The sequence below is a fragment of the Pipistrellus kuhlii genome, unplaced genomic scaffold (genome assembly GCF_014108245.1).
Source record: "Pipistrellus kuhlii isolate mPipKuh1 unplaced genomic scaffold, mPipKuh1.p scaffold_m20_p_1, whole genome shotgun sequence".
Classification (NCBI taxonomy): Eukaryota; Metazoa; Chordata; class Mammalia; order Chiroptera; family Vespertilionidae; genus Pipistrellus; species Pipistrellus kuhlii.
Window position 1 is genome coordinate 122,464,397 of NW_023425404.1, and position 11,557 is coordinate 122,475,953.

At 39.9% G+C, this 11,557-nt stretch overlaps 1 protein-coding gene across 12 annotated transcripts in view; it reads left to right on the plus strand.

Annotated features, from left to right (window-relative positions):
* The window catches only part of CELF2 (CUGBP Elav-like family member 2), a 534,510-nt gene extending 523,327 nt beyond the window's left edge, over positions 1 to 11,183 (plus strand). For 10 of the 12 annotated variants that reach the window (XM_045588688.1, XM_036407861.2, XM_036407878.2 and 7 more), the window contains 3 exons: positions 2,152 to 2,295; positions 5,529 to 5,700; positions 7,076 to 11,183. In XM_045588688.1, coding sequence (XP_045444644.1) covers positions 2,152 to 2,295; positions 5,529 to 5,656 — 272 coding nt within the window. In that variant the 3' untranslated portion in view covers positions 5,657 to 5,700; positions 7,076 to 11,183. The remainder of the gene's footprint in view (positions 1 to 2,151; positions 2,296 to 5,528; positions 5,701 to 7,075) is intronic. The other 2 variants (XM_036407845.2, XM_036407855.2) reach the window with 1 other exon arrangement.
* The last annotated feature ends 374 nt before the right edge of the window (positions 11,184 to 11,557 follow it).

The following is an 11,557-nucleotide window of genomic DNA, read 5'->3' on the forward strand; positions in this document are numbered from 1 at the left end:
ACATGAATAACAATCAGCTGAGAGCATTGTATAACACAGAGATCTCTAACAAGTTAAAATAACGAGTTCTAGGAGAAATATGAGGAATGTGGGATTTGTCAGCTGGCTTTACTAAGGGAGAAGTGAAAAAGTGGTGAAACACTCAAAAAAAATCGCTTGTTATTTACCATTAGTGTCTATGGCAGTAGCCACCTTTCTTGCGCACAAGAGAGGTTTTCCTTTTAGTCACTTTTTTTTTTTTTTTTCAATTTTAGTGTTAACAATATTGGTGGGGAGAAATGGGGAGGGGTGTCTATGGTGGCACTTTTGAGAAAGTGATGACTAAGAGGACAAGCCTCCTTGGGTTGACCTGTCTTCATTTTTTTCTTGGGCCCCTATCTGGCAGGAAGGCACACATTGAGACTATAGTGCAGTCTTGCATGCCAGGGTTGTCCAGGCATAGACAGTAAATTTGCACTTTTCTCTCCAAGCTTCAGGAAGTGAGATGACCTCACAATTCAGATTAGGTACCATTAATCCTCATTTGTGAGTTTGGGTCTTCTGTTGGAAAGGAACATTCCGATTTGCCCACCTGTACACTGCAAAGGATGGCTGTGGCATAATACATTCAGAGCATCCTTTTCCAGTGTTTTGGTTTTATATCTATTTACAGTTTGCATTTTTAGGAGTTTTCTTAACCCAGGAAACATTTGGGGATCAAAGCCTGCAACTGTGTCCCTTTAAACCCAGACTGCCTCCTTTGCACTTGATGGGATATGTCCCTGGAAATGTGAGTGAGGTAGCACGGTAAACTGGTCACACTGACACTTACGGAAGGAAGAAGTTCTTGTGTCCAGCTTCAGAAATTTGCTTCAAGAAGTTTTCCAATAAAAACCCATTTGTTAGAATACCTTCTTTATGAATTTTTTTGTAGGAAGAAACTGGTTTAACTTTTCTTTGCAAAGATATTCATTCCTTTTATTTGTACAAAGTTCTTTTACCAGTTATATTTCTTAGACTCATTCCCATGGACTCCCTCCTCCACTGCAGCTTATGCCCTGGGCTTCTCAGTGGGGCCAGCAGTCCTGGGTCCGCTCCTGGGAATGCCAGTTAGGGTTCCATGAACCAACTGCAGAGGTTACTTCACCAATTTTATGAACTCCCTTCCCTCCCAGACACTATGACCAGAGGCATCCCACTTGGGGCCTCCCCAGACCCTCTGGGAATGAATGTGCATCCTCTGAGTTGGAAAGCATTCTTGCCTGTTATATATTAGAAGATAATCACCTTCCATCAGATCATTTGGATTCTCTCTTTTCTCCTTTTTTTTCTTTTAACCTTCAGATAGTTTTTGTGTAGGCAGCTAGAGAGGTGGGAGAATGAAATGGAAAGAACTTGGGAGAGCTTACCTCTCCAGCCAGTACAGCTCACATCTTCCTCACAATGCCCTTGATTCTTAAATTTCTAGGAAGTGATAGTTGAGAGTGAAGGGCCTGGCTTAGCTTAGTCTTTGACTCACTGCTGCAATTCATGCATTCATTTCCAAGGCTGATTCCCAATGCTATAATTCCTATCACAGTTGTGAAACTCTAGCTACCTATTTTTCCCTGCCTTGACTCATTGCCAGTCATTTCTAATAAAGATGATTATTAGACTGTGTGTTAAGAGATTTGGCAAATCAAAACTGGATGGATAATTAGGTAAATGATTGAGAAATCCAAGCAGCATTACTGCTATATCCATTATTCTCAATTGCTGCAATTTGCTTAGAATGCACAGGACACTCTCTCCCCTGAGAGGCACAATATACATAAAGCCAACACGGCTACCCAGGCAAAACCCGCGCCTGCCTTCTCCTCCCCCACTCCACCCATGTCTGCCACCTTCACATTGAAATATTGCTCATGTGCAGTAAGCACATGTGACCCACAGAAGATTACCAGTGAAAAAGAAGCTATTTGGTAATCAACACTTCTGAGGAAATGATGAAAAGCTGGAGGATGTCTGCTTTCCTAAAAGGCACATCAGCACGTGCTATTTGACCCATCCATTCCATTCTTCAGTAAGGGAAAGCGAATGCTTAGCCTGCCTGTTATGGAGGCACTCCTGAGAGGAGGCTGTGGGAACTAAGAAGCGAAGAATACCTTACTCTGATTTTTGTTTCCTCTTTAGGTCCAGAGGGTGCAAACCTCTTTATTTACCACCTTCCACAGGAGTTTGGAGACCAGGACATTCTGCAGATGTTCATGCCTTTTGGAAATGTTATCTCTGCTAAAGTCTTCATTGACAAACAGACCAATCTGAGCAAGTGCTTTGGTATGCAAAAGAAGCCAAGCTAGACTATTACAGCACAGCCCCAAGTGAGGAGTCATGGGAAGGAAGGTGTAAATGGCAAATATTGTAGCAGTCAGGACAGGGCCTTGTGGTGGTGGTTTCTGGATCTCTGGATCCATGTAAAGCAGAGTTGGAAAAGTTGGTTCATAAGAGAGAGAGAGAGAGAGAGAGAGAGAGAGAGAGAGAGAGAGAGAGAGAGAGAGAGAGAGAGAGAGAGAGAGAGCGAGAGAGAGAGAGAGAGCGCGCGCGCGCGCGAGAGCGCGCTGTAGAATAAGGATCTAGTAAATTAAACCAAATACCCATACCATAGGTCATGTTGTATACTATACTATGGATGTATCTTGCTACATATGTCTACTGGTTGGTCATTGTAGAGCAACAGCAGTTTCTTTAAACCTCAAATACTGAACCACAAACTCTGCCCAGTGGGAATATGTCAGTGACTTGCAGTTTATGCTGTCCTGGTACAGAATGGCACCATGGCCACTTTACTAGTAGTTTCTTACCCTGCTGGGTGCAGTGTAACTGAGCCACTGTGGTTGCAGGTGACACTGTACTGGGGCCTACTCAGTGCACTGCACACAAGTACACACCTCGTCCCAGGAGGCGAGTGCTCCAGCCGCCCGCCACATGCGGCTCCAGGAGCACAGGGGTGGCTTGTGGTCACGGAAAGCACCGTGTTGTGCTGGGATTCTGGAGCCAGAAGCCGGGATGCCGGGATCTGCAGGCACTGCCTGGGGGGTGCAGAGCATGAAGGTGCGGGCATTGGGCATTGAGGACATGGGGAGACTCAGCTCCTGGGCAGCTGGCTGTCATGTCCTCCTTCCACAGGCAGCCTGCTTTGCCTCCCCAGGCGGTTTTTACCCCGAGAGAGGAAGGCACTAATGTTTTACACCAGAAGGAGAGCACTCATTACATTATTGCTTGTTTTCTTTTTTTCAAATCCTTGTAGTCCCCAGAGTAGTTAGAGGCCAGAATGTTCAAAGTCTGTATTACTCACGTGAGAAGTTCTAGCCCAGTTTGAGGAAGAACATTAGCTTGAGTCACCTCTCCAATTGACTAATTCATGCTGGAAGTAGGTATTAACAGGAACATAAAATAACGTAGAATACCTTTGGGCCAGAGAAAATACAAATAAAATGGTATAGTAAAAAGAAAAACTTCAAAGGTCAGGGGTTCTCAGACAGCCAGAACTCAAACTTAGTATCTGGCTAACTAATAATGGGCAACCAGAATGCTTTGGCTTCTAAATCCCCATTATCATAACATCTTTCTCATCTCTGTGCTACTGCCCAGAAAGATCTGAAGCTTTGGTGTTAGGGGAATTAGTATGTCAACCACTTAAGTCAGTTTTTACCCAAGTGGAGGCTGTCAGCCTGAACCCATTAGCACCACTGCTGCCGTGCAAGTGTGTGAACCCTGCAGTGGTTCAGGAGGCCGCGGAATGGAAGTGAGTTGTTACAAAGGCTGAGTTTCAGAGTGAGCTTACCTCTGGGAGCTTCCCTGCACAGGTCTGAGCCAGACTTTTAGATTCCTCCTCGCCAAACAATATCCTGGGTTTGTCTGGAGATTGGAAAGGGATGGAGTTTCGTGGTTTGATTTTGAGAAAATACTTACTGCTTTTAAAAGAGCTTATATCACAGCCCACAGCTACTTAGTGTTCATAATAATGCAAGTTATAGCTATAAGTATCAGTAGACAATTGTATTAGTATAATGGACAATTGTGTTAGTATAATAGTTTTCAATTTTTATTAAAAGACATGGCATCCCATATCGAGGTTTCTCAGTGGGTCAGTTTTATTTCTTGAGGAACCAGGTTTGCTAGTCATAAGGTAGGACCCTATTTTTCATTCTAACCTCTTGGCCACGTTTTATTACCCATTTCACCCTTGACCCATTCCCATTCTTTAATCATCTTGCTACTTCTGGGTGAAAACTCAAGGAGAAAGTCTGAGCAATTGTCTTAGATTCAAGATTACATTTATTGGGAATTTGATTTCAAAAAGTGTAAAGCACCATTTTACAATATAGTCTGCCTATGAAAAACCTACTCATGTTTGTCAGCTAAGAACTCTGCTCAAGATATATTTATGTCTTTTTCTTCCTCCTCTAGTCTGTGAAGGAATTTTCTCTTCAACTTTGAACTTTAATAGTAGGTATATAGAGAAGCTTAATGTAGAACCGTCTGAACAGCTGATGTTCAGAACAGAAATGCAATTAGTATGAGAGCTTCCTTTCACTACCAAAAGTAAGTAGGGACTATACAGGCTCACCACTTTTGCATAGGCATTAACTAAAGAAACCTTTGAGGCACTGCCACGCCTGCCCTCTCCCACCCCCTGGTGCTAGGACAAACGGTATGATCAGAATTGTCTCTTAATTTTCACAGAGCATCATCAGTTTTTCAAAAGCATGCCCTTCCTCTTATTTTGGCGGTGAGTGTTGAAACAGAGGATATTGGGAACTCTGTTAGGATAGTTGTTAAGCCCTGAGCTGTTTAGACTATTTATTCTCCGAGACGCCTGGGAATACAAGGGCAGCAATTTCCATTCTGTTGAATTCAGTGGAGCTTTGAAAATGGAAGTTAAGACAAGAAGAAAGGCCCAGCATTTCCCCTGGTTGCCTAGGTGCCTCTCAGTAATAATCCCACAATGTTGAAAATCGAGTATAAGTTATTCTAGGGTTAATTCACTAAACCCATCCAATAGCCAAAAAAGTTTAAGCCCTGTGACATGGATGAACTAGAATGAAAGCTGGCCATGATGTCTGGCAGCACACCCTGTTAGCGGCCTTTCCATAAATTATCCTTCCTTTTAGGCTTACCTGGTTGGGCCCTATGCGCCCACCTCTTATCTGAGCAGCACTTACTCACGTTCCTGGGGTTCTTGCAGAAGGATTCCAAGGGACTTTAAACACAAGTGGTTTTGTGAAATCAGTAAGCAAAGAGACTAAATTTACTCAAACATCTGAGTTGGAGATTAGCTTTCTGCAGAGGGGTTTTCTCATCAAACCCAATTACCCATCCAGCTCCATTTTTCCACTGCTTTTCAGTGGCAGTTTCCAATGTTGCCTTTAAAACATGCCCTGCTCACCATGGGATCCGCCCATGTAACTCACCAATGGCGGTGACACTGTCCAGGGGGCCCTGACCCCCTTCTCTAAGCACCACCTCTCCATCTTGATTTCTGCCTTCCTTCCCCTTCTGTTTTCCAGGTTTTGTTAGCTACGACAATCCGGTGTCTGCGCAAGCTGCTATCCAGGCTATGAATGGCTTTCAGATTGGCATGAAACGCTTGAAGGTCCAGCTGAAGCGCTCCAAAAATGACAGCAAACCTTACTGATCCTAACCCCAGAGGCTCCCTGCTCTTATTTTAGCTTTCTTAGGGTAAGTCCCACGAGCCAGCCTGTTCTCACAGGAAAGGCGGAGGAGGACCACATTGCCAACTTTTACCAAGAGAGATGGTTATTTTTACAATAAGGCCTCCATCTCCCCCTCCCACCCCGACCCCATTCGCCATATTTAAACTTGGGTTACCTTGTTTCTCTGAGTAAACTCCTCCAGTTGTGCCACCGTATTCTCCTTTGTTTTGCAATTTGAATCTCCTCTTTTTTTATTTTTTTAGATTTTGGGGTTTGTTTGTTTTTTTGTTGTCGTTGTTTCGCTTTTTCGAAGGAAAACATACATACACAAATAAATCACATCTCGATCATTTAAAAGGCAAACAAAGGCTGATGTGCAGTTCTAACTCGGAGACCCCCTGGTGCCCTGAGAGCACTGCCTGGAGCACCCACCCCCTCTGCCCCGTTATCCCTGGGAGGGCACCAGCTGTTTAGAGGTCAAGGTGGTGGCCTAGAGCAAGAGAAAAGCCAGGAGAAGCACTTAAAACAATACAAACGTCTTTCCACTACATTTGGTTTGTTTTAATAAGTAGGAATTTATTTTAGGGTTCAAAGAAATATGACATTTATTGGTCAGGTTATTACACTGGTTGTCTATTTTGTTATTGTTTTATTTTCGTTTTAGAAAGGATTAATGTAAAAAAGATTTAGAGATCTGTTTCTTAAAGCTACAGGGTTTAAAAACAAAATAACAATGAATGAAAATACTTGATGTTTCTTGAAAGATAAATTTAATAAATAATACATAAATAATACATAAATAAAAAAGAAAGCCACAGGCCTGTAAATTTTATTTGTAAAAAAAGCATTTCTATTTTTGTACAAAATTTTTACTGCCTCAGAAATAATGGAAGTTATTTATTGCCTATTGTTAACTTATTGGGTACCTAAAGAGCAGTTCTCTGTGCTAGTTAGATCCTTTTGAAGTAGTCTCTAAAGGAATCGTTCTAGGAATGGGCTTTTTTTCACCGTTGAACCCTAGGCCTAAAGTTCATGCTTTATCCTCTTGTTGTTTGTATCTGTCTGATTATTTTGTTTGTAACTTCCATTATCTAGTTTACAGTTCAGTTGTCTGACTTTCCCCTTATGTTACATTTGTTGAAACTGGATCCTCCCCGTCCCTTGCCAGCCCCTCACCCCAAAATACTCAGAATCCATCCCCTCTCCCTCTCCAGATGGATTCTCTTGGGGTTCCATTGTGCTGTGATAAAGATTGTAAGAAATGCAAATTATGTGAATGGCTAGTAGACTCTCTAATGACCTAAGATTTGCATTAGTTTTTCTCCTGCACCCTTAGAGTGATTTTGTTGCTGCTGCGTAGACTCTGTGTAACTTTTTCCTCTCCCTTGTTTTCTCCCTAGACATCTTCATGCCTGTTAGTTCACCGTTTGCCTAGCATGTCCCTGTGGCGTCTCAAAAAAAAGTTTCATCGTCCCGTCATTGTTTCTGATGTCTTTCTGACCTCACATCATATTTGGTTCTCCTACTGACCTTTGATCTAGTTTGACCTTTGAAATTTGCATGTGACCTCATCTAGCTATGAATTCTGGGAAGTCAATGTGAAAAACATTGCTGCATTCATGCAAGACTGAAATTTATTATTAGAAAAAAATAATTATAGAAAAAAACCTGTGGCAAAATGTTTTTCTTATTTTTCTTTTCTTTTCATAAAACAGACTTGAAAGTATTATACAGGGATTGGCATTCTTCCCGGTCACTGGTAACAATAGCAATATGTGTCCAGGGACACAGAATGTTGGTTTCTAACAGACTACTTCCAAAAACAGTTTGAGAAAAAAAACTGTCTGATTTTAAGTCTCTAGAGGTCTGTAATAGTTTTTACATTTTTCAGGCAGTGTAAAGTTTTTTGATAAGGCCATTTTAGGTGGCTCACTTTCTCATTAAGATATATATATAGAACCACTTTTTGTAGATTAGTATAAGAAAAATATTTACCCTGTTTTGGGGCAAATGCTACCTATTTGTGTCACCTTTTGCTGAACTGACTCACAGTTAGACAATCCATGGTTTAATGCACATGAAATTACCTATATTTTATACTGTTTCAATGTACAGGAGAAAGGTTACTGTAAACTGTGTTGCGTTGGTGCTTCTGTGAATTAAGTTGTGGTTTCATCATGAGTCTTACGGTCTTAATGTTCTTTGTTGATAAGACAAGTTTAGAACTGATTTACTTAAAAAAGAATTTCAAAAAAAAAAAAAAGTTGTTTGCTTAAAAAAAACAATTTCATGTGAGGGGGGGGAAAAAACTATTCCAGAATAAGTTTGTGTTGGCTTGTAAAGCATTGATGTCATTTTTATTATTATTATTGTGGACTATTTAGATGTGTTTGTGTTCAGCAAAATGTGATTTTTTTTTCTTTTAAAGAAAAAAGTGAAAATATATAGTGCCAAATTCCAAAGGTACTTCCTTCCTAGAGCTTCAGTGTGTTTCTTGTGAGAAGTAATTTGATAACATGGGTATTTTATTATGTGTTTTGTATAAATCCCTAATATTTAAAAAACAAAAAACAGGAAAAAAAAAAAAGAGGTTAAAAAGTTTGTTAACTTGCTATCCTGTGGTCTTGTTGCCTGAAATTGTTAATGTTTGTTATTTCTCTATGATGTTTTTTGTAAGACATTGTATAAGTGCCCATGTCTCACTTTTTTAACCACTCTGCACATCAATGCTGTGATGGCAACCTCACAATGTATTTTCTTCATAATATATGGAAACCTCTAAGGTGAGAAAGTTTTGAACTTTTAACCCTTTCTACCCAGAGCTATCTGGAATGTTGATAACTTTTATACTGTCATTTAGTTTGTTTTGGGGTGATTCTAATTTGGATTTTTTCCCCCCCTACATTTATCTTCTCTGAGTTGTTTTGTTTTTACTACTTTTTTATCCTTTGGTTGAGATCCAAAAGAAAAAAAACTCCAAAAGGCAAATCTGCAGGAAAAATATATATGTATTTTTAACCCTCTCTCCTTTTTTCCCTTCACCATTTTTTTTTTTTTAATCTGATTGTTTCTGGTCATTTTTTTAAGAAGAATTCTTATGTGCTGCTAGAATTCCTTCTGCTTAAACACAGTTTATTAGGTAATCGTGAGAGGGATGGTGGGTAGATTCAGCACCTAACTAACCCTTCAGTTCTGTATGCTATTGAGATCAGATGTAGTGGGACATCCCAATTAAGAATATTTTCATATACCTTCCAGACAAATGACATGGTAATTGGGTAGTTTTTTTGAGATATTTTTGCTTTTCTTTCCTAAATATTCCTAATTAATATTTCTAATCAGCCATTGTGCTGGGGATTTCTCTGACTGTGGATGCCTCTGAATAGCAAGGTGTCTGGAGTTAGCTGAGAGTCCTTTCCCCTTCACACATGTCTAATTTTTAATTAATTGAATGCATATACTGGCCATTTAAGTAAAACTTAGTTCTTTATTCCAGTTACTAACCAAATACCTACCGTGTTTCCCAGAAAATAAGACATCCTCCGAAAATAAGGCCTAGCGCATCTTTGGGAGCAAAAATTAATATAAGACACTGTCTTATTTTCCAGGAAACAGGGTAGCATCAGTTCCTGCTGCCACTTTTTAAAGTGCCATATTACTTTGACTTTGACTTCACATAAACACATCTCCTTGCTGTCCTGACAAATCCCAATGTTCTCCCAGCAGCCCCAGTCCAAACCCCTGCTTTCCTGAAAGCAGGCCCTGGAAGCTTCTTTGTCTCTAATGGAGTTCCGAAACGGCTGGCTCCCTGTCCTTCCTCACCACCCCACTGGGTTTAGTTTGTGTGTGGATGTGATAGCCCGGGGATGGAAAGGACTAGCCTCTAATGATGCAAAAAAAAAAAAAAAAAAAAAAAAGTTTCCTTCTTAGGGCACGTGCACTTATAATGACATGATTTGTATTATCCTCACGTGTTTACTACTGCTGGGGCCTTCCTTCATCCTTTGAGGGCTATTTTGTACTTCCTGCAGCAATCAGCTGAAATGAGTTATCACACACGCCTCTCTCACGTGTAATATATGGTGGTGTGTAGATACATGCACAGGAACACAAGAGAACACCATCTGAACTTCTTCGATTCGTTCTGAATCTCTTCATTTACCAATCTCTACAGAGATCTCAAAACAGTTTTTTCCCCATTTCTTCATTGAAGCAAACTGCCCTCCCCCTGCCCGCCTCTCTTTTCTCCCACCTGCACCGCCCCCAGAGGAACTGAGTGCAGCTGACAAGAGGTTCAGGGTGGGCACTTAAAGTTGAGTGTTTCTTATTTTGCAGGCAACCAAGACACACGGAGTGGGAAAGTCTATTCTTCCTGGGTTATTGGGGGTATTTTTGGCATGTTTCATTGTTAAGAAGATAACCCTCCTCAGAGACAAGCTGTTCTTTTAGTCACTTTATCTTTTAATAACAAAAGGAAGAAGCTGCAAGGGTGCAAGGGCCTGTGCCAGGAGGAAAACACACAGCGAAACTGCTTTTTTTAAAAAATCAAGTGTAGAGAATAGTCATTTTTAAACTAAATTAGAGAATCATGATCAAATGGCAGTTCTTAAGGCGGAACAAGTTCATCTTTCTTTCACCATAGGGGTTCTAGTTCTTTGGCTTGTGCTACTCTGGACTCATTTTACTGTTGTTTTTATTATTAAGTGCTAATTAACAAGAAGAAATAAAATTTTAAAAAAACCTGTAGTTTCATTACCTTTTTGAATAATGTCATACAAAAAAATGTATTTGTGTTTTTTTGTGCTGTGAGAATTGTTTGTAGATTAATATTTTGTTTAGAATTACAAAATAGTTTTTAAATATTGTCTGAGAAAAGCCAAAGTTAATGCAACCTAGTGGAAACTGTAAGACCATTGAGTATTGTTTGTTTTATTGATGCATTTGGATTTTGTTGTTTGATGGAATTTGAGCCAAAAAAAAAAAAAATGCAGGCTTTCCTATTTCTACAATTGATTGTACTTATTATGCATTTTGTACCAGTGGAACTTTTTATACTGGAGATTAAAAACATGGAAAATTTTGTGGCTTACTCTAGTGGGCCCCAGACAATGACTGATTTCAAGTTTGATTTCTGGTTGATAGAAAGAAAGTTGGTTTTCTTTTGAGAATTAAAAACTTTGGCTTGATTTCTTTTTTCCCTTTGCTTATATCTAGAATTAGAATTTTGTCTTAAAATACAGCGGTAAGTTTCACTTTTTATTCTGTATTGTGCAGTTACACAAATAAGGTAATTAGATTTAGAAGTACTCAGTCACTTTAAGTGGATAAATGTATTAGTTAAAACTTTAGGGGTTTGCTTTTTGCTATTTAGATCAAAGTTTTTTCTGATTCTTCTGTCCTCATTGTGAACATAACCGTGTAGTTGAAACAAACTTATTTTTGTAACGTATGTTATTGTGTGATGCAGTTTTTTGCTTCTGTCTCCAATATTAAACCATTTTCCTAATACTTGTTTCTCTCTCTGCGTGTTGTATTGTTGGTAGTCTTATATGTTGGTGATACATCTACACACCTCACTGTTTCACGTATCTGTTTTTTTCTCTCTGTTGTGTAAAAAGATACAGTCGATTCCACCTAAGTGAATATCTGATTTGGGGGAAGGAGAAACTGCATACCAGCCACCTCTGAGTTATGTCCAATGGCCCATTTTAACCACTGCTTCCAAGATTTACACTTATTTCTGTGATTCACTTACATAACTGCCTACACATTTGCCAAGACCTTTTATGGTATTCTGACCACACTGGGAAATTTCACCTCTTCTGTACTCTTCTGACCTCTCTCCTCTTTTCACTCCTCTCTCCCTCTATCACAGGTGTATG